Source organism: Rhinatrema bivittatum, chromosome 6, assembly GCF_901001135.1.
Source record: "Rhinatrema bivittatum chromosome 6, aRhiBiv1.1, whole genome shotgun sequence".
Classification (NCBI taxonomy): domain Eukaryota; kingdom Metazoa; phylum Chordata; class Amphibia; order Gymnophiona; family Rhinatrematidae; genus Rhinatrema; species Rhinatrema bivittatum.
Window position 1 is genome coordinate 242,723,202 of NC_042620.1, and position 22,223 is coordinate 242,745,424.

The 22,223-nt window shown below is 46.9% G+C and overlaps 1 protein-coding gene across 7 annotated transcripts in view; it reads right to left on the reverse strand.

Annotated features, from left to right (window-relative positions):
* The window catches only part of DOCK11 (dedicator of cytokinesis 11), a 310,527-nt gene that overhangs the window by 65,847 nt on the left and 222,457 nt on the right, over positions 1-22,223 (reverse strand). For all 7 annotated transcript variants that reach the window (XM_029606694.1, XM_029606693.1, XM_029606691.1 and 4 more), the window contains 4 exons: positions 15,533-15,715; positions 15,139-15,252; positions 10,252-10,467; positions 10,085-10,142 (listed from right to left, as the gene is read on the reverse strand). In XM_029606694.1, coding sequence (XP_029462554.1) covers positions 10,085-10,142; positions 10,252-10,467; positions 15,139-15,252; positions 15,533-15,715 — 571 coding nt within the window. The remainder of the gene's footprint in view (positions 1-10,084; positions 10,143-10,251; positions 10,468-15,138; positions 15,253-15,532; positions 15,716-22,223) is intronic.

Below are 22,223 nucleotides of genomic sequence, written 5' to 3' on the forward strand. Positions count from 1 at the left end.
ATTCTTAGGCAGAGCTAAGGGGCCGATGCAATACAGTCTGCTCAGCCGAGCGCACTGTTTAAACCCGCTGTCAGACGCAGGTTAAATAGGCGCGAATCCACCCCCTAATGCAATAGGGGGATTAGCACCTATTTAACGTGCCTCCGACATGGAGTGAATGAGTTAGCGCTCATCACATGCAAATACATGTGAATGAGGCTATTACTCATTCACTCCAAATACAAAAAGATAAATGTGCATCTCAGACGCACATTTATAGCTCAGATATTAACGTCTGCCTGGAGCACTGCTTTTCTGTACTTCTTTTTTAAAGTAAAAAAAATAAAATAAAATAACTCGGCAGACCACCAAGTTATGAATACCAATGCCGGTAAACTCAGCCTCGGATTTCATAACCTGCCTGTCTGCCAGTAATGGAAACGGCCACCAAGGCAGGTTATGAAAACCGAGGCCGAGCTCACCGGCGTCGGACTTCATAACCGGAAGCCGCAGCGGGTTGTGTTAGCAAGGAGGCGCTAAGATTGCGCAAGCGACCCTAGCTCCTTCTTCCTAGCACGACCCCCTAATTTACATATTACATGGCGCACCCTTGCGGGCGCCATGCCTGCATTAATAAAGCGGGTGCTGAAAAGTCAGCGCCCGCTTTCCGCTAAGATTATTGCATTGGCCCCTAAAGTAGCTGGCTAAGTTATCTGAGCTAACTCCAATATTCAGAGCTAGCTGGATAACTTACCCGGCTAAGTCTGATCATGCCAGAGAGCAGTCCTAAAGTTACCCAGATATGTTTAGCCAGATAACTATCTGGCTGTATTTACCAGAGAATGAATATCCAAGACAAGTCTTCTGGCTAATTTTTATTGGAAAACTTGTCCACACCCTTTGCTACTAAATATGAGGCTCGGGATATTTATAGGCAGTGAACATGCCACTTCACAATCTGCTTTTCTCCTTGATTTATCAAAGTGTTTACATGTTTCTGTTTACTCTCATTTGGAAACTTGTTCTGAATTCTGAAGCAGCAGTTCAATACACACTTTAACCATCTTGAAAACACTCTGAAGTAGCTATTTATAGCATTACTATAACTTTACAAAATACAATGAATCAGAGAGCCTCATGGCAGGAGCAGATGTGATGTAATTTGTTCCAAAGAGAAAAGTACACAGGTGTTACTGTTTACTTCTGATTTCTTGCAAAAGGTGTAGCCTGTTCAAGAGAGATTGCTTGGTAAGAAGAAAATAACCTGGGGGTGAAAAGGAAAATTGGTTCTTACCTGCTAATCTTCGTTCCTGTAGTACCAAGGATCAGTCCAGACTGCTGGGTTATGCCTCCCTTCCAGCAGATGGAGTCAGAGAAAAGCTGAAAAGCACCCCCTAGATAACCTAGTGTGCCACCTGCGATCCCTCAGTATAATGAATATCAAAGCAGAATGAAGTAAATTTAACAACCAATGACTAGATCAAGCCAAAGATTAACCTAATAAAAAAACTATAACTTGTGACAAAAAACAATGTCGTGTAGTTGTGCAATCTTCGAAAAAATTCTGCAAAGAGAAAAAGAACAAGTATTCGAATGGACTATCCTGCATATGGGCGGGCGTCTGGACTGATCCTTGGTACTACAGGAACGAAAATTAGCAGGTAAGAACCAATTTTCCTTTCCCTGTACGTACCAGGATCAGTCCAGACTGCTGGGATGTACCCAAGCTGTCCTAAAAAGGGTGGGGCCTGGAGAGTCCGGCGCGGAGCACACTGCTGCCGAAGGAATCCACCTTTGGATCCAGGACATCCAAACGGTAATGCTTAGCAAACGTGTGCAAAGACTTCCAAAGTGGCTGCCCTGCAAATCTCTTGGGGGTGACACACATTGGCTTTCTGCCCAGGACGCTGCTTGTGACCTAAGAGAGTGTGCCTTCAGACCATCCAGTACTGGTCGCCCGTGACATATGTAAGTTGACGCAATAGCGTCCTTCAACCAGCGGACAATAGTTGCTTTAGAAGCCCTGGTCCCTTTATTAGGACCGATCCACAATACAAAAAGATGATCAGACAATCGAAAAGGATTAGTTATCTCCAAGTACTGCAAAAGGATTCTGCGGATGTCCAATCTCCTCAGATCCTGAGCTTGAGGGGAATTCCCATCCTCATCTGAGAATGCCGGTAATTCAGCTGGCTGGTTGACATGAAAATCTGATACTACCTTCGGCAGGAAGGAAGGCACTGTCTGAAGTAAAACCCCAGAGTCAGAGATGCGTAAAAAAGGCTCCCTACATGACAATGCTTGAATCTTTGAAACCCGACTAGCCGAACAGATAGCCATGAGAAAAACCGTCTTAAGTGTTAAGACCTTCAGCGTAGTCCTTTTTAAAGGCTCAAAAGGAGAAGCGCAGAGACCACATAGAACCAAATTTAAATTCCATGATGGACAGATCGCGTGTACCGGCGGCTTTAAGTGTTTGGCCCCCTTCAAGAATCGTGCCACATCCGGGTGAGTAGCAATGGGAACACCATCAATTTTACCTCGAAAACAACCCAAAGCCGCTACCTGCACTCGGAGCGAGCTGGACGCCAAATCTTTCTTTAAACCGTCCTGCAAGAAAGCAAGAATGTGGACAATAGTGGTCTGCCGTGGGGACACGCCAGACCTACTGCATCAAGAATCAAAGCCCTTCCACACCCGAATGTAGGTAAGAGACGTAGAGGTTTTTCGAGCGCGGAGAAGAGTGGAAATAACCGACTCCGGGTAGCCTTTCTTTCTTAACTGTCTCCTCTCATAAGCCAAGCCGCTAGACAGAAGCGATCGGCCTGATGGAAAAATACTGGACCCTGCCGGAGGAGGTTAGTGGACGCAAGGGACAGTCCACTGCCAGGTTGATGAGGTCTGTGAACCATGGTCGCCGCGGCCACTCCGAAGCCACTAGAATGACTGGCCCTCGGTGAGATTCTATTCACCGTAGAACTTTTCCCATCAGCAGCCATGGGAGGAACTCGTAGAGAAGAATGCTGGGAGGCCAAGGGAGGACCAGGGCATCCACCCCTTCTGACCCGTGCTCCCTTCTGCGACTGAAGAAGCGAGCCGCCTTCACATTCAATTGAGTTGCCATCAAATCCAGCTGGGGAATCCCCCACCAGCGGATCAGAAGAGCCATCGCATCCACGGACAGTTCCCATTCACAGGGATCTAAACGTTGGCTGCTGAGAAAATCCACTTGGACATTGTCCACCCCGGCTATATGAGATGCTGCAAGACGGGCCAGATTGTGCTCTGCCCACACCATCAATCTGTCCGCCTCGGAGGCGACCGGTTGACTCTTCGTACCTCCTTGACGATTTATGTAAGCCACTGTGGTCGCATTGTCGGATAGAATCTGTACTGCCCTGTGTTTGACTAGGGGAAGAAAATGACGTAGAGCTAAGTGAACTGTCCTGGTTTCCAATCGAATGATGGACCACTTGGCTTCAAGAGTTGTCCACTGACCTTGTGCCGATCGGGACTGATACACTGTTCCCCACCCGGAGAGGCTGGCATCCGTCATCACGACTGTCTACTGAGGATTTTCCAAGTCCATGCCCTGAAGCAAATGATCCAGAACAAACCACCAATCGAGACTGGCCCTGGCTGGTTCCAGCAGGGGCAAGGGTAAGTGGAACTCCTCTGACTTGGGATCCCAATGGGAGAGCAATGCCCTCTGTAAAGGTCTCATATGAGCAAAGGCCCAAGGAACCAGCTCCAGAGCAGACGCCATAGAACCGATAACTTGTAAATAGTCCCACACTATGGGCAAAGGCAGAGCCAGCAGACGCTGGACTTGGGACATCAACTTCTCCATCCCGAGGGTGGGTAGGAAAACCTTGCCTAGCGACGTGTCGAAACGGGCTCCTAGAAATTCCAACTCCTGAGACAGGACCAGGTGGTTCTTGTTGTAATTGACAACCCATTCCAGGGATTGCAAGCTTTGTACAACTGACTGGACCAACAGTCTGCAAAGTGCCTCTGACTTCGCTCAGATGAGCCAGTCGTCCAGGTATGGATGAACTAAAATCCCTTCCTTCCGAAGGCACGCCACCACCACCACCACCATTACTTTGATGAAAACCTGCGGAGCCATCGCTAGCCCGAATGGAAGGGCACAAAACTGATAATGTTCTCCCAAGATCTGTAACCACAGAAACCTTTGATGGTGGGCGTGGATTCCTATGTGTAGATAAGCTTCCGTCAGATCCAAAGAAGCCAAATATTTGCCTTTGTGGACGGCTGCAATCACGGATCTCAAAGTCTCCATCTGAAACCGAGATATTCGCAACGCTTTATTGACTTTAAGTCCAAGATTGGCCAGAAGGAGCCCTCCTTCTTGGGGACCACAAAGTAAATGGAGTAGCGACTGGTGCAATGCTCGACCTGTGGCACCGAAACATTCGCCCCCCAGGGCCAATAATCGAGACAGAGTTTGAAGAACTATCTCCTGTTTATGCTGAGTCCCGCAAGGGGACACCAAAAGAGATCCGGAAGAGGGCGAGCAAATTCCAAAGCGTAACCGTGATTTATAATATTGAGGACCCACTGATCCGACGTGATCTTGACCCACTCATCGCAAAACAGGGAGAGGCGCCCCCCCGATCTCTGGAACAGAGGAATGGGTCGGCGCAACTTCATTGGGAAGACTTGTTGGAGGCGAAACCATGAGATGCGCCATTGCGCTGGGGCTGCCTACCACGAAAGGAATGAGTCCAGGACTGAGACCTGGCTGATGTCTGTCGAGGAGCAGCAGAGGATCCCCTGCTTGTACGTAAACGGCGCTGACCCCGAAAACTATCTCGGAACGCGCCAAAGGGACAATACGGTCTGGGCTTGTCCTCAGACAGCTTGTAAACTTTGTTCTCTCCCAAGTTCTTAACCAGCTGTTCTAGCTCGTCCCCAAACAGCAGTTTCCCATTGAAAGGAAAGGATCCCAGCTGGGATTTGGAAGAAATGTCAGCTGACCAATGACGGAGCCACAGAAGCTTCCTTGCAGACACTGCTGAGGACATAGTCCGAGCCGAGGTGTGGAGAAGATCGTACAAAGCATCAGCCGTATAGGCAACTGCCGATTCCATGCAGTTTGCTTGCTCAGCCTCCCCCAGAGGAAGGTCCTGAGTGGTGAGCAATTGTTGAATCCAGCGGAGTGTAGCTCTCTGCATAAGGCTGCTGCAAACAGCCGCCCTCACCCCAAGCGTGGAAACCTCAAATATGCGCTTGAGCAAAACTTCTAGCTTCCTACCCTAGAGATCCTTGAGAGCTGCCCCTCCGGTCACCGGGATGGTGGTGTGCTTGGCTATGGCCGTGACGGCCAAGTCCACCTTAGGAACCTTGAGAAGCTCCAAGGAATCATTGGGTAGCGGGTAAAGTTTTTCCATAGCCCTGCTAACCCACAAAGAGGCTTCCGGAGCATCCCATTCTCGGGACATAATATGGAAATGTTTCAGATGAAAAGGAAAGGTTAGAGGAGGAGATCATAACCCGGACAACACTGGATCGCCCAAGGAAGAATCCATCACTGGCTCTGGAGCCGGAATATCTAGTTCTTGTAGTACATGTGGGATTAAAGGATCCAGTTCCTCCTTGCAGAATAAGCGGAGTATCTGCGGATCATCACCTTCCACTGGAGCGGCGGTATCCATGTCATCGCTTAAATCCACTGTGGATGGGTCTGGTATCGTGGGATCCGGAGGCGTGGCAGGAGCTGGGTAGGAACTAGATGGGGAAGCCTCAAACCAATAGGTCCCTAGTCCCCCGCCGGCCTGAAAGTCTTTGCAGGTGGAGGCTGTGCCTCCCAGTCAGCATCAGCCTCCATATATGCCTTGTGGAGCAGCAAGACAAACTGGGAGGAAAACGGGTGCTGTCGCTTTAAGGGCCCCTCCGCGGGAGGAGCCGAGTTCGAAGGCAAGGCTGGAGGTGGAGTCAAGGCAGGCTGTGTAAAATGTGGCCTTTGAGGGCTCAGAGCAGGCGGGGAAAGTGGAGGGAGATCTCCTCCTTCTGAGTCATCGGGCCCTGAAGCAGGCAAGATGGCCGCCGTTCCAGCGCCAAACGGGGCGGGGCAGGCCTCTGCCTCTGACTTGGATGGCCGGCTCCCATGCTGCAGGAGTGCAACAGGGCCGACTTTGGGTGCAAAATCAGCCGCTGGGAGGACCCCTCGCCCCCGGGAATACATCGGGAGAGCCGCGGCGCCGACTCACCTCAGGCCTCACACCGGGTCCCTCGCGGCATGGCAAAAGTGCGAAAAAAAATAAGCACAGGAGAGTGAAGAATTCCACCCCTTCCGGAGGCCCGGGAGAAAAGTGGCAGGCTAGGGCTGACTAAAGTAAGTAAAAAACCACCTAGTGCTCTTTCGATAGAACTTTTTATTCTTTTTTTTTTTTTTTTTGTTAGCCAACAAGCAGGGGAATCAGCTTCCCTGCAACTACAGCACCCACCAGAGGAATGGGAACGTCTCTGGGTCTGTCAAAGGGGGAGAGGGGCCGGCCCACCGGTAAATCTCCCCCCTAGTTACCAGGCAAGGGCAAATTTCTCCAGGTATAAAGGCCGTAGGCACTACCTAGCCTTGCCTGCCTGGGAAAGTTCAAAACAATGACAAAAATGTATAACTTTTTTTTTTTTTTTTTAAACTTACAGTAAGTTGATCTAGCCAGAGGAATAAGGGTAGACACCAAATGTGCCTAATAACTATTCAATAATCATTAAAAATTAAGAAGGATCAGGACTGCAGGTTATGCCATGCTCCCATCTGCTGGAGCCAGAGAATACTGAGGGATCGCAGGTGGCACACCAGGTTATATGGGGGGTGCTTTTCAGCTTTTCTCTGACTCCATCTGCTGGAAGGGAGGCATAACCCAGCAGTCTGGACTGATCCTGGTACGTACAGAGAATGTTGCATTAACGTATGCTGGTCTCTGTGCTTACATGCAATGCTGGATATTATAACGGTACACTACTACCTAAAATCTAAAGTGCACAACTCTTAGCAGTGCGCAGAAATAACGGGTGAAATGACATCCATTCACAAGTAAGGTACAGCAGACTCATCGGCACCTGGCGCAACACCATGAGGGCAGCCTCTTCCCTCCACTCTAACCTTTTTTTTGCTGAATTAAAGAGGAAGGTGAAGTACAGCAGGAGATTCGAGAGAAGGCGTGAGATGCCGAGTTTTATTTTTCAAACCAAGAACATGAAAAAGAACTGAGTCCACTTCAATCTGCACAGAAATGTGAGTTCCATTTGCAAATCAAAAGGCTTTATGGTGACTGGATCCCTTCTGCAAGCATTTTGAACCTCCATCTTTCTCTGGGGTGCCGGAGCAAACATGTGCAAATGAAAGCCGACAGGAGTTGGTGCTGCTGAGCTCCACTAAGGCTACAGAACTGTAAACAAACGCTGGCTGTGGCAGTGTGGTACTTTCAAAAGCCTCGCTTTCCCACCATATCACCCCAGATTATAAACCTACGTAAGGTAGATAAAGGTGGAGGAGGGAAATCATACGTTTCACAAACTCCAAGATTTGAATTTCCCGCCCTTCTCGCTAGCAAACTTTTACTCAGTTACTACTGGGCTAAAATTTAGCCGGATAAAAAGAGGTGGGATGAGGCAGGGTGGGGTGGAGGCACAGCTAAAGTTCATCCAGTTATAGGCACTAGGGATGTGAATCGTTTTTTGACGATTTAAAATATCGTCTGATATATTTTGGCAAGTCTTGTGGCAAGTCTTGTGGGGGTCAGGAGGCCCCCCCCAAGCTGGCCAAAAGTCCCTGGGGGTCCAGCGGGGGTCCAGGAGCGATCTCCTACGCTCCTGACGTCGGGGGACAAAAAACAAAATGGCGCCGGCGCTACCTTTGACCTGTCATATGACAAGGCAAAGGTAGCGCCGGCGCTATTTCTACAACGCACTGGAGGTCCGAGAGTAAAAGATCACACCAGGACCCTTCCTCTGGACCCCAGGTAATTTAAGGCATTTTGGGGGGGTTCGGGAGGGTGGGGGATTTATTTTAAAGGGTCGGGGTGGGTTTTAGGGTTGTTTTAGTGTGCCGGTTTTCCCGCCCTCCCCCTTTTCCCTCCCCCCCACTGGACCCCAGGTAATTTAAGGCATTTTGGGGGGGTTCAGGAGGGTGGGGGATTTATTTTAAAGGGTCGGGGTGGGTTTTAGGGATGTTTTAGTGTGCCGGTTTTCGATTTACACGATTTACACGATTTACACGATTTACACGATATTTAAAAAACCCAAACTGCGACGATCCGATTCCCTCCCCCTCCCAGCCAAAATCGATCGTTAAGATGATCGATCACACGATTCACATCTCTAATAGGCACTGGCTCGATAAGCTTGGCATCTTCTGTACAGGCACGGATCATCAGAAGGGGCCAATTCTTTGATATCAGGGCTAAGGGGCGGGCACTCCTTAAGGTCTGTCCGTGGCTGGGAAAAAGAATAAGTATGAAATGGAGCAAAAGAGTTGGGGAGAAGAAAAGCCCCGGGTCAAAAGGAAAGGGGGAAGGGAGACGATGTGAGGAAGAGAAAGAGAAAGGAGTGGGGAAAAGGTTCAGAGGAGAAAGCATGAGGAATTGGCAGCAGGGAGAGCAAGGCGCAGCTCCCGTGGACATGAATGGATTTATAAGCCTGCAGGCTGCAGCTGAAAGAACTAAGACCTAGATATATCAAAATGCTGTAAATATAGCGGAAATAGTGCCCGCAATAAAAGAAAGGGGGCATGGTTAGGCTAATTTCCCTCCTCCTGCACTGGTAATTTCCGCAATGCATGATACATTTGTGAGAGAGAGGAGAAGCAGTATGTAAGTTTTCTAATTATGCAAGAAGGGCGGAGTTAAAGGCACACACATTTAGATAAATCACAGCAAATTAATGTGCGGCACAGTTTTCTAATTCATTGCCGCACAGTTTTCTAATTATACCACTGTAAGAGAGGGCACTTTTAACTTGGGGTGAGGTTTGGGGGGGGGTGGGGTAGGTTTTGGGGGACAGTTTTACATAAACAGTCAGAGGTATGAGCAGCAGAGTTGACATCAGTGAATATTTTCTGTCATTTGGAGTGATGAAAGGTAAAAGAGGAGTTGATTTGTACAATGCACTCTCTACCTAGTTTGATGCACTCTCTACCTAGTTATTTCCGGCATTAAAACCTGAGTTGCTTTGCGTTACTCTATCGCATTTGACGTTAGGAGCCGCCCATCACCATTAACTCCACCCAAAGTCCTCCCACTTGCATAGTAAATGTGACATTTGCATACTAACGCACGTTGCGCTATTTACCACCTGCATGAATGCGCTATTTACCACCTGCATGAATTTACTACCTGCATTACGGCGTTATTGCATGCGTTAAGGTCTTAATGCAAAATGATAAATGACCCAGTGAGATAGGGGTACATTTATTCCTTCTTAAGGTGCCTACATGGCTGCCTGGAGGCTCTGGGGATTTTTGAATGACAGCTTTTTTGCTCATACCCATGAGGGTGTATGGTGGCCCCTCCCTCTGCATGGCAGAAGTAAATCTCCATGAGACAGAACCCAAAACTCCCCGGGCCAGCCTGAAGACGATGTTGCTGCATAAAAGAGAAAAACAAAATCTCTGGGTCAAGCATCATGAGATATCTGAGCATTCTCACAGGCCAGGAATTTAGTAGAACTGATGATCACACTGGAAATTAGAGCTAAATAGGCCTTTTTTTCAAATCTTTTAGAGGGCAGTTTGCAAAGCTACTTGCCTAGGTAAAGTGGCCATCTGAAAACGGCCTTGCCTCAGTCTGGCTAAAAGTATGCACAGACTGGGGAGGGGAGGTGTCCTGGGGAGGGAGGGGGCGGAGTCTGAAAATGACAAACCTAGATTGACCCTTCAAATTAATGCACATCATTTTACGGACAAAATTTTGCCCACGTGCAAAGCAGGAGCAAAAGCCTTCCCTTTGAAATGTGGGACGTAGGCTGGCAGTTGGAATATTGCCCTCATCCCCTGTGCAATTATTTATTTTTTTCTTGCACTCCCAAAACTCGGTGCTCTAAGGCATGTTGAACATTTTCTAAGATAAGGTTTAAATCTTACTTTTTCTGTGCAGGAACTCTGCGACCAGGGCTGCTACATGAACATAACACATCGCCGCCTGTGGAGAACAACAATCAAGGATGCGTCAATGCCCTCAATTCCATCTCTACCCCTCAGCCTCAACCTCTCGTTTTTGTTTTGTTTTTGCATTTGACGCAGGCAGTCACCTCTGAATAATCTCCGTTTTTGACATGGATCTTTGCCATGCTGTCTAGCCAGGTTTTACGAAGCTCTGGGGTACTCGCGTAGGACTTTGCCAAGCTGTACTGCAGATCTATCAACATTTCCGGATCCTTCTCATGCTCCTTCATCTGTGCTGTCGCCATAATAACCGTACGGATTCTCTTAGTCAAGTCTTTGACCTCTGAAGGAAAAGCAGTTGCCTATCAGAAAACATATCTAAATTAGATGCAAACACAGAAGAAGGTTGGCATTTGGTTATTGAGGAAAACGAATGCCATTTATTGGGTCTCTTGGAATGCACTGACTGGAATTTCTTGTTGAGAAGTCAGTCATATTAGTAACCTTGACGATGCCAGCAATAAAAGACCCAGCTGCTCAATCCCATCTGTTTAGTAATTCCTGTGCACACTGACAAGGATGCAGCCCAGCTACCACAGGCACAAGGCGTGGCCACCTGCAAGAGGTCGCTCCCAATTCAAGACAGCTTTTGTTGTCCTCCTCCACTGTACTGCACCCTCCTGGGCAGATGAGCACGTGAGATCCCCCGGCAATCCTTCCCCTCTTATGTCCAAACACTAAACCCACACAATAATCCAGACAGCCGTCAACATCAGTGCAGCTGTTACCAGAAAATCCAGTCTCCTAGGATCCAGGGGCCTTTCTAGAAGGGTCTAAAGTAATTAGTTTTGTGAACGTAAAAGGAACACTTGGTTTAAAAGACATCTGCGGATATAGGTGTTGGATGATGATGTAGTCTCTGTGAACAGAAATAACTTACTGTACCTTCTATACACATTTTAAAATCAATGTGAAGCATGGTCTGAATCCACTCCCTGAAATTGCTCAATCTGGTGTGCAGATATGACCATGGACATGGCCACTGTAGTGCTGACCGAAAAATGACTTGAAGAACTAGACTGTACCAGCAAAACCGAGGTACACAAAGTCTGGCATTGGTGCCTTTACAAATAAATAATTTATGACAGTTATGTAGCCCTGCTTCAATACAGCCAAGTGCTCCAAAGAGATTTGTGAGTCCTGTTTTGTTATTATCATGCTGTACCTTTACACACTTACTAAAAGCTTAAGAAAACCCTTTCTGTCTTATGTTGCTGTAACATCCCTAGAGGTCTCTTCTAGAGACATTTGCACCAGTTCTGTAGGACTAAGCAGGAGGAGCAGCACTCTCTGAGCCAGCTCCCAGTAACATCATGGGAGATTCCAGGCCACACAGCTAGCAGCTAGGCCGGGTCTGTTTTGATGGCTCCCTAGGAGGAATATGCCAAACAATATGTGAGCTCCTCCTTCCAGGAGCAACTGTGGGGAAAATTGCATTAAAGAACCATAAACAACAACTTGGTATTTTGTGAACGGAGGGAGCTTCAGCCTAAAGGAAGCCATATCTGAGATATCCAGAGAGGAAAGGGGAACTCGACCCAAACAGCTACAACTCTCTCTGAAGCCATTGAGACTGACTATTACTGTTGCATTGTTTCACCCAGAACTATCTCTTATTAGGAGGAAAAGAGTAAATCTGGCACTGTGTCAAATGCTTGAAGGAGCAACCACTGTAAGTGTACCCGTGAAGTGGGACCTGTCAATGTTTCTCTGCTGTAAACAGGCCTATTGTCTGCAGCCTGCCTATCATACCTGGGACATGACTCGTCAGCTGCACAGGAAGAGTGTGGGCATCCAGGAGTAAATTCCCAGGCTCTGTTTGAAGGGAACAACTGAAGCCATCCAGCCCAGTCTGTCCTGGGCACTGTTTCCCCCACTGGTCCACTAAATCATCTGTTCAACTCTTACTGATCATCCTAGGTCTCTCCCTCTTATGGACTTTACCCCAGATTGAGTGATGGTTGTTAGTCACAAACGTACTAAGTTAGTCCAATAAAGAAGCATCACCTATAAATTCTTTATTGATTTTTCATTTCTATGTACCCAAGTGGACTAACATGGCAATTACACTACTGTACTTAGTTCAGGATTAACCATGTAATGAAACACTCTGGGAGCACAAAACACTTCTCTGTCTGATATGAACAATGTAATCATTTTCTGATAACACTGAGGTAGATAAAGTAAAACAGCTAGGTAAGTTAGCCAGACAAAACTTATCTGGCTAATTTACATGGGCTATTCAGCAGCCCAGTTATGCTGCTGACTATCCCTGTGTTGTTTACTGCTATTCAGCTGGATAAATAATATCCAGCTAAGTTAGATCTGATTTCTGGTAGATCTAACTTATCCGGTAAACTTAACTGGATAAATATGAATATTGCTACTTATCCAGCTAAGTTACCTGGATAAGAAGTGTCGCCCCCGATCCACTCACTGACCGCCCAGCGGGTATGCGGCTTAACTACTTGGCTGGATTTCATGACTCATCCAGCTAAGTGGCACTGAATATTGGGTTCACTGTTAGGATAGATATTTGTCCTTAAAACATTGCAAAATGGAGTTCAAAACCATACATAATATCTTTCTATTCCAAACTACTGCTATCCTTGTGGGTGATGACAGTCTCAGTTTTCTGTTCTTTCAATGCCATCTTCTTCACTGGAAGAAACCACGGAAGGCTGAAAGTTCCTAAGGCCTCACACATGGGGGGATGAATGTCTCAGGATAAATTCTAATCACATCTCGGGGAGTGGGGGCGGCCACCTCCAGAGAAACACAATACGTTCAAGTCCGTTTCTAAATACTTCCTTTGGAAGTGACGAAGAGTGAGTGGAGGGAATCTGTACCTTGTTTCCTTTTTTTTTTTTGGGGGGGGGGGGGGGAAGGTGTTTTATTTGTGCACTGGATTTTGCTCAGTTTAGTTGAGTGGACTAGGAATGGTTTAGCCTCCTCCAGTGGAACAAATTAATCGAGTGCAGGTTTCACCTGCCTCACCTGTGGTGTCATTTGCAGGTCAAGGACAGGCCTTACTGTATATTAATGGACACAAAAGCAAGTTTAGGCAAACAGAGTTGCTGAAAACCGATGCATGGGCATCGAGGGGAGATTGCATCCACGGAATGTATGGGAGGACTGGTTGCAATACTAGGACTGGGTCTGGTTATGATTTAAATAATTTGTGCATTTCACACAACAGCAGATTTGCTCCTTCCCTCCTAATAAGAAACCATTCTGGGTGAAACCATGCAACTTGAGCATAGTGGTTAAAGCAGCAGCCTAAGAAGCAGGGAAGCCAGGGTTCAAATCCTGCTTCTTCAACTCTTTGTGATCTTGGGCAAGTCACTCCACCCTCCGTTGCCTCGGGTACGTCTAAGATTAGGCGGGGAAATAACTACAGTACCTGAATTGTAACTCATCTGGAGCTCGGGTTTGGAAAAGGCGAGGAATTAAATACAAATGTTTAATTGTAGTATTATTGTTGGATTTTGGGAGGGAATGCAGTTTCTCTGTTATTGGTTTAGTTTTGTTAAACAGTGCGCTCAGCTCCCTAGCGAGGGGGAAAGGGCCAGATTGTAGTAGGATTGTTTTATATTGATGTATTGTAAATTTATATTTTTATGATGCTGAATTGGATGATTTGCTATTTTAGGCCTATTGTAATGTGTGCTGGGTATGGGCTTTGCCCCCCCAAAAAAGGCCCGAGTAAACCTCAATTACAATGCACTGCACTGTCATCATGTTTGGGGAAGTGAGTGGCTTGGAGCGCATCCTCCTCTTTTATGGGAAGATGAGTGGCTGGGGTGCACTGTCATCATGACTGGGGAAGTGAGTGGCTTGGAGTGCACTATCATTATGCCTGGGAAAGGCAATGATTTGGAAGTACATCCCCCCTTCTGTGCGAGGAGGTGGGTGACCTGGACTGCACTGTAAATGTCTGGGGAAGGCAGTGGCTTGAAGTGCATCCTCCTCCTGTCCGAGAAGGTAAGTGAGCTGGAGCAATTTTCAAAATGTAGCTGAGGAGCACAATTATATGGCTGTTTTCACCCAGCTAATTTTAGAAAATTTCAGCCATGACCTAGCCAGTTAGGATTGTGGATGAAATTATCCTAAAGGCATGTTGCCTAGATATAACATAGACACTGAGCAGCTCTTCCGCAATCCCCTACCTGGAACCCGATCAAGTGAAAACTCCATCTCTGCTCCAGTGATCTTCCCCTACTCCAGAAATCTATTAATCCAAAAACCTGGCCTGTTCCAGGTCCCCATGTCAAGCCCAACACCCCTGAAAATGTTGGGTGGTGAGAGCCTCTTCTTCCATTTCCATGAGGCAGCTCATGGTGACCTAGGATCCTCCCATTCCAAGACTATCCTGATGTCTTCTTACATTCCTCATCCCCCTGAAACCTATTCCTTATTCAATGCAGATCTTCCTTGACAGGGAAGCAGGCAAGCAGAAGGGGGAATATGTCCCTCCTGTTGTAGCTGCACCAAATTCAAAATGGAAATAACCAACGTGATGCTGAACTATGTCCCACATACATGCACGTGAAATAATGCAGCTCTATTTAGCCATTATGCTGGGATCATTTTTCAAACAGGGTTATCTACATGTTTATCCATGTAAGTTCCTTTTGAAAATTGTTTTCCTGGAGCACATAGTAATCATATCTTGCATCATCATAATTTCAAGGTTTAAAATCCAGATTCATAATTTAAGTAGTATCCACTTATAAAATAAAAGCAATATTGTAACACTGATCTTGTGTTAGGACAGAATCTAGACCACTGCTTACCATAAGGTTGGTTAGCAATCACCAAACGTGTCCTACGCAGACAATGATCCTAAAAGTTAAGCCTGCAGGTCCTTCAACTTCCCATCATTCCATAATAAGGGACTCATAATTCACCAATAGCATGCATGTGTATTAGTACTAGCATGTCACAGTAAATAGTTTGTCAGTAGAAATTACCTTCATGGCTCTGTCACTGTTGGCAAAGTTATTGATAATGGACAGCGACTCCTGAAACCTTGAACCTCCACTGAGTGCCACATCAGCTATCAGCTGACTCACTGCAATTATGATCTGTAAATGAAAGAATCTGCTTCTTTTATTTCAGTAAAGAAAAAAAAATCACATGGACTTAGAAAAGTAGTTTGATATAGGCTGAAAATGATTTTTTAAGGACTACTGGCTAACAATAGCATTTTGCAACAAGTAATCATCCTCTTTTCCCAAATATTCTCATACACTTTACTTTTGAGCAAGAAGACTGGTTCTTTGAATATGTCATTCATCGTGCCTGAACTCATGCATGGCATTTGTGAGGTTCACCACTGAACCGGTAGGTTCTGCTTTGACCAACCTGCAGATGTGTTCTCAGAAACGTCTTCCTCTTGGTGAACTCAAAGTTGTTCCTCATTAGCAGGTAGAGAAGGGCAGATGCCTCATTCCGTGTTGAGCTAAGTTTGGAGGTGCAGCATTTCAGCACCTCATAGCAAAAGGCTGCACACATATTTACCCTTCCTTTGAAAAACGTCGAGGGAAACTTTAAAAGAAAAAAAAAAGAGCAAATTTGTATCCCACAGGTGCAGACTATGCAAAACTGGAAGATTTTAGGGGAAATCAAATGTCTTGTCAACACATAAGAGAAAGGAAAGGAAACAGCACAATATGGTGCAGATTCACCATTATATATTGGCTACATGCATAGTGTATGCAATTGATTATTATCCACTATGATGCCTAGAAAAAGATCTAGGTGCCATAGTGGATAATACATTGAAATCATCGGCTCAGTGTGCTGCAGCAGTCAAAAAAGCAAACAATGTTAGGAATTATTAGGAAAGGAATGGTTAATAAAATGGAAAATGTCATAATGCCTCTGTATCGCTCCATGGCGAGACCGCACCTTGAATACTGTGTACAATTCTGGTCGCCGCATCTAAAAAAAGATATAGTTGCGATGGAGAAGGTACAGAGAAGGGCGACCAAAATGATAAAGGGGATAGAATAGCTCCCCCAATGAGGAAAGGCTGAAGAGGTTAGGGCTGTTCAGCTTGGAGAAGAGATGGCTGAGGGGGGAGATATGATGAGAGTCTATGAAGTCATGAGTGGAGTGATAGAAATAAAAGCAAATTGGCTGTTCTTTCAAAAAATAAAAAGACTAGGAGGCATTCCATGAATTTACTAAGTGGTACATTTAAAACAAATCAGAGAAAATATTTTTCCCTCAACACAAAAGCTTTGGAATTCGTTGCTGCAGGATATGCTATAGGAAAAGTCCATAAACCGGTATTAACCAGGGGCAAGATATAGTTTATCCCTGTGCATAGGCAACATGGAATCTATCTCTACTATTTGGGATCCTGCCAGGTACTTGTGACTTGGGATTGGCCACTGTTGGGAAGAGGATCGTGGGCTTGCTATGACCCAGTATGGCCATTCTTATGTTTTTAAATATTATAAAGAAAGAAAGAAAACAAAGGCTTCTTTATATAATAATCATATAAAGGTTAATATTCCCCAGTGGTTCTGGCTTCCAGGAGGCGAACAACAGTATACGATCAGGTCTTCCCAAATATCTACTGCTGTAAAAGGGGCTATTTGGCAATATATACGGTATTTTGAAATGCCCAGTAAAATATTTGCAAGGACCCAAAAAAGATGGAAGGATGCGCACTAGCAGACTGTGTTTTTGTTTACTTTAAGGGACATGCTGGCCTTGCATGTCCACAGTTCCGCATGCCCTGTAGCTTTGCTAAGGGATTGGTGGTTTCTTTTGTGATTATAATAAGAGGTTTTTGGCAAATGTGAAAGTGATGTCTTCTTCACTGATTTCTATAAATCAGAGATAAATAAACACTTCAGAATATATGCAAATGAGGCTGTGCAGCAAATAAAGCGCGGGCAGGCAGCTTTGGCTTCTTGACTCTCCATCACAGTGATATCTCAGCACATGCATGCTCAGTATGGTTTCCCCACCTTTTTCTACTGGGGACCAATGTCTCGTAAGGGACCTTGCATGCAAGAGAAAGGCTAATAAGAACATAAGAACATAAGAAATTGCCATGCTGGGTCAGACCAAAGGTCCATTAAGCCCAGCATCCTGTTTCCAACAGAGTCCAAACCAGGCCACAAGAACCTGGCAATTACCTACCCAAACACTAAGAAGATCCCATGCTACTGATGCAATTAATAGCAGAGGCCATTCCCTAAGTAAATTTAATTAATAGCCTTTAATGGACTTCTCCTCCAAGAACTTATCCAAACCTTTTTTGAACCCAGCTACACTAACTGCACTAACCACATCCTCTGGCAACAAATTCCAGAGCTTTATTGTGCGTTGAGTGAAAAAGAATTTTCTACGATTAGTCTTAAATTTATTTAGTAACTTTTATATACCGACGAACGTTGGGAACATCTCGTCGGTTTACATATAACAGAACTGAGCAACAGGCTTTACAATTTTTGCGTAATTAGATAATTAAATAAGGAACATTCAGAGCATACAAATAACAGATTAGATTATATAAGTAAAATTATAAAAGTGTGATACATGAAATGTGTACATGAATGTGCTACTTGCTAACTTCATGGAATTCCCCCTAGTCCTTCCATTATTCGAAAGTGTAAATAACCGATTCACATCTACTTGTTCAAGACCTCTATCATACCCCCCACCCCCAGCCGTCTCTTCTCCAAGCTGAACAGCCCTAACCTCTTCAGCCTTTCCTAATGAGGCCGATGCATAGCAAAATGAGGCAGTTAAAGCATTCTGAGGGCTTGGAGCTATGTGGGCTTCATTATATGTTTATTTGCATCCAATTCACCGCTATTCAGCCTCCTATAGAGCCCCCGTTCTGGCTTTGAATGACAACATTTTTAATTTTACCACATCACGTGCCTTTCACTTATTACTTTTGTAATAAATTCTGTTGAAAATAGTGACCTTCATACTAGGCATCATCGGATGTGTTATCATCGGGGTCAGTGGAGGCCCGCCTTGACCAGCGGCCCCTCCTCGCAGGACCCGGACACCCTCGAAGCCCGCCTCGAGGCCCGCCCAGCCGCCGCCGACAGCAAAAAGAGCCGGTAGGGATTTAAAAAGCTCCTACCTAGGCGCAGTCCGTCTCTCTCCACGCGGCTGGCCCTCGCCTCCTCCGCCTCTATCGCGATCGGCAGCGACCCATCGGGGTCAGTGGAGGCCCACCTCGACCAGCCACCCCTCCTCGCAGGACCCGGAAGCCCTCGAAGCCCGCCCAGCCGCCGACAGCAAAAAGAGCCGGTAGGGATTTAAAAAGCTCCTACCTAGGCGCCGTCCGTCTCTCTCTACGCGGCCGGCCCTTGCCTCCTCCGCCTCCACCGTGATCGGCGGTGACCCATTGGGGTCAGTGGAGGCCCGCCTCGACCAGCCGCCCCTCCTCGCAGGACGCGGACGCCCTCGAAGCCCGTCCAGCAACCGACAGCAAAAAGAGCCGGTAGGGATTTAAAAAGCTCCTTCCTAGGCGCCGTCCGTCTCTCTCTACGCGGCCGGCCCTTGCCTCCTCCACCTCCACCGTGATCGGCGGTGACCCATCGGGGTCAGTGGAGGCCCGCCTCGACCAGCCGCCCCTCCTCGCAGGACCTGGACGCCCTCGAAGCCTTTCCCAAAGCCCGCCCAGCCGCCGACAGCAAAAAGCGCCGGTAGGGATTTAAAAAGCTCCTACCTAGGCGCCGCGCGACTAAGGGGCCGGCCCCTTAGTGCCGCCCCACAGTGCTGCCCCCTCCCGCTCCCGTTTGCTCCCCCCCCCACTTCCTAGCTGCCGAACCCCTCCCAACCCCCCAGCACTGCCCCCCTCAAGCGTCCACCTCCAACATCCCCCTAGACATCCTCCCATGCTCCCACCCCTTGAACATATCCCTACCCTCCCGTCACCTTCACGACCCTTCCAGCTCTGCCCCCCTGACCCTTAGCACTACACACCCAAGCCAACAACTCCAACTACCCCCCCACTGCCACACCATGCACACCCACCCCAACCTACCACCACCCCTTTGCAATTGCCCCCCGTCCACCAGACATCTCACCCCACCACACCCCAGACGCCTCACCCCCATCCCCACCACCCACCTCACTCCATTCGCCACCCTCTCAATAATATCTCTGCTACTCATCAATGCACAATCTATCACCAAAAAAATCCCTATTCCTCATGACCTCCTGACAGACAATCACCCAGACATCCTATGCATCACCAAAACATGGCTCAAAATATCTGACACAGCGCTAATCAACCAACTGCCACACGCAACATACAACATATTCTCAATACCCAGACCAAGAAAAAAAGGAGGTGGCCTTCTCCTCATAGCACGCAAAAAGCTCAACCTCACGTGCATCCCTATTACCACCTCACCCCCCCTAGAAATGGGCCTTTTTAAATCCAAAAACCTCCAAATCCTATTACTATATGCTCCTCCCAATAGCATAAGTCAAAACCTCTCCACCCTCATTGAAACCATCTCCTCACAAATCAACATGGACCTACCAGCCATAATACTGGGAGACTTCAACCTCCACATGGATACATCCCCTCTACCTCCACAATGCAAACTCCTCCTCAACACCATGAATGCTATGGACTTCAAGCAAATCATTCACTCCCCAACGCAAAAATAAGGACACACCCTCGACCTGATTTTCATCAACAGCAAAATCTCATCTACCAAGAGTTCACCCACCACCACCAGCATTCCTTGGTCCGACCACAAATTCATCCAAACCACACTACTCTACAATACCCACCAGCCCACACCTAGCAACTCCAAAAAATACATCCGCTTCCCTAAACCGTGCCCCAGCAATGTCAACGCCGAATCCCTCCCCGGTGCCCTAACCACCCTGGACCTCAAAGATCGAAACTCCGCCATCAACTCCTGGATCGACATCAATGCTGAAATTGCCAAAACTAAATGCCCCATTATATCCAAATCCATCCCCAATGACAACTCCCACAAAACTCCATGGTACACACCTGAACTGAAAAAAACCAAAAGACTCCTCCGTCAAGCTGAAAAAACCTGGAGAAGAAATCCCACTCCTCCCCACCTCGATAGATACAGAACACTCCTCTATATTTACAGAACCGACACTGACAAAGCCAAGCGTGAATTCTACGGAAGAAAAATTCACCAGCACCAACACAACCCCAGAGCACTATTTGAATTCGTCGTCAAACTGACGCAACCCAGCCACCTCACCCCATCTTCAGACACCAACGCAAAGACCTGCGATGAACTTGCCCGTTTCTTCTCTGAGAAAATCACCAATCTCATATCTCCCAATCTCCACACAAAAGAAGAATCACCAACCCCATCCAGCGAAACACCAACCACCTGGACCAACTTTAAGCCCATCGCTTCAACCGAAGTAAAGAAGTTCATCCAGAAAATCAACCCAGCCTCACACCCCATCGACACAATCCCAGTCAAGACCCTCAAACTCATCCCCGACATCATCACCAAACCCATCGCAGACATAATCAACACCTCACTTGAACAAGGCATCTTCCCGGAAGCACTAAAATGTGCCATAATTAAACCCATCCTCAAAAAGCCACATCTCAACCCCTCCGACCTCTCTAACTACAGACCAATCTCAAATCTCTCCTTCATATCCAAGATCATCGAGAAACATGTGAACCTCCAACTATCCGAGCATCTAGAAAATCACAACATCCTGTACCACAACCAACATGGCTTCAGAAAATCCCTAAGCACCGAGACCCTCCTCTTATCGCTCACAGACACAGCACTGAGAGGCATCGACGCCAGTCACTCTTACCTCCTCATCCTCCTGGACATCTCTGCCACCTTTGACACCGTAAACCATGACTTACTCATGACCCGACTGGTGGAGATCGGCCTAAGAGAAAACACTCTCAACTGGTTTCAATCATACCTATCCAACAGATCCTACAAAGTCCACCTCAACAACTGCGAATCAGACCAATACCCACTTCCCCATGCAGTTCCACAAGGATCATCCCTTTCATCAACCCTGTTCAATATATACATGCTCCCGCTCTGTAAGTTCCTCTCCAGCATGAACCTCATTTTCTACATCTATGCAGACAATGTCCAGATACTTCTCCCCATAAAAGAAAGTTTAACCAACACCATCGCACTCTGGGACACCCTTGCCACCCAAATAAAGAATATCCTCTCGCAGATATCCCTCACCCTCAACCACAAAAAAACTGACATACTACACATAGCAAACAAACCCTCCACCAAAGCCAACAAAGACCTCTCCTCTCCCCACCTAATACCTCCCTCACCAATGAGGTCAGAGGTCTCGGCATCACCCTTGACTCAGATCTCAATATGAAAAAACATGTCTGCATGACAATCAAAGAGGGCTTTTACAAACTACAAGTCCTCAAAAAGCTCAAACCACTTCTTTTCCACTATGATTACCGCACAGTGCTACAATCCCTCATACTCCCTCCTCCTTGGACTACCTGCCTCCACCCTAAAATCCCTCCAGCTGCTTCAAAACGCAGCAGCCATATCCCTCACAAACAGCAACCGTTCCTCACACATCACCCCCATACTAAAAGAACTCCACTGGCTCCCCATATCACACAGATCACAATACAAAATTCTCACCATACTTCACAAAACCATCAACAACCAAAAAATCAAGTGGACCAACAACCCTCCCCAACCACACCACAGCCAGAAAAACCTGCGATCTCAAAACACGGGCCTACTTATCATTCCCCACACTAAACTAGCACACCTCACCTCCACCAGACAACACACTTTCTCTGTAGCTGGCCCCACCCTCTGGAACAAGCTCCCCTCCCAACTCAGACTGGAACCCTCCATTCACTCATTCAAAAAGAAATTGAAAACATGGCTATTTCTCAATGCCTACCTTCACACAACCTAACCCTCCCCCCTCCTCTCTCACTCCCCAATGCAACGCAGACTTTACCTCTCAGACCCTCCATTGCAATCATTGTACATTTGGCATCCAATATTGAGACTCTCCAATCCATCATCCCTCC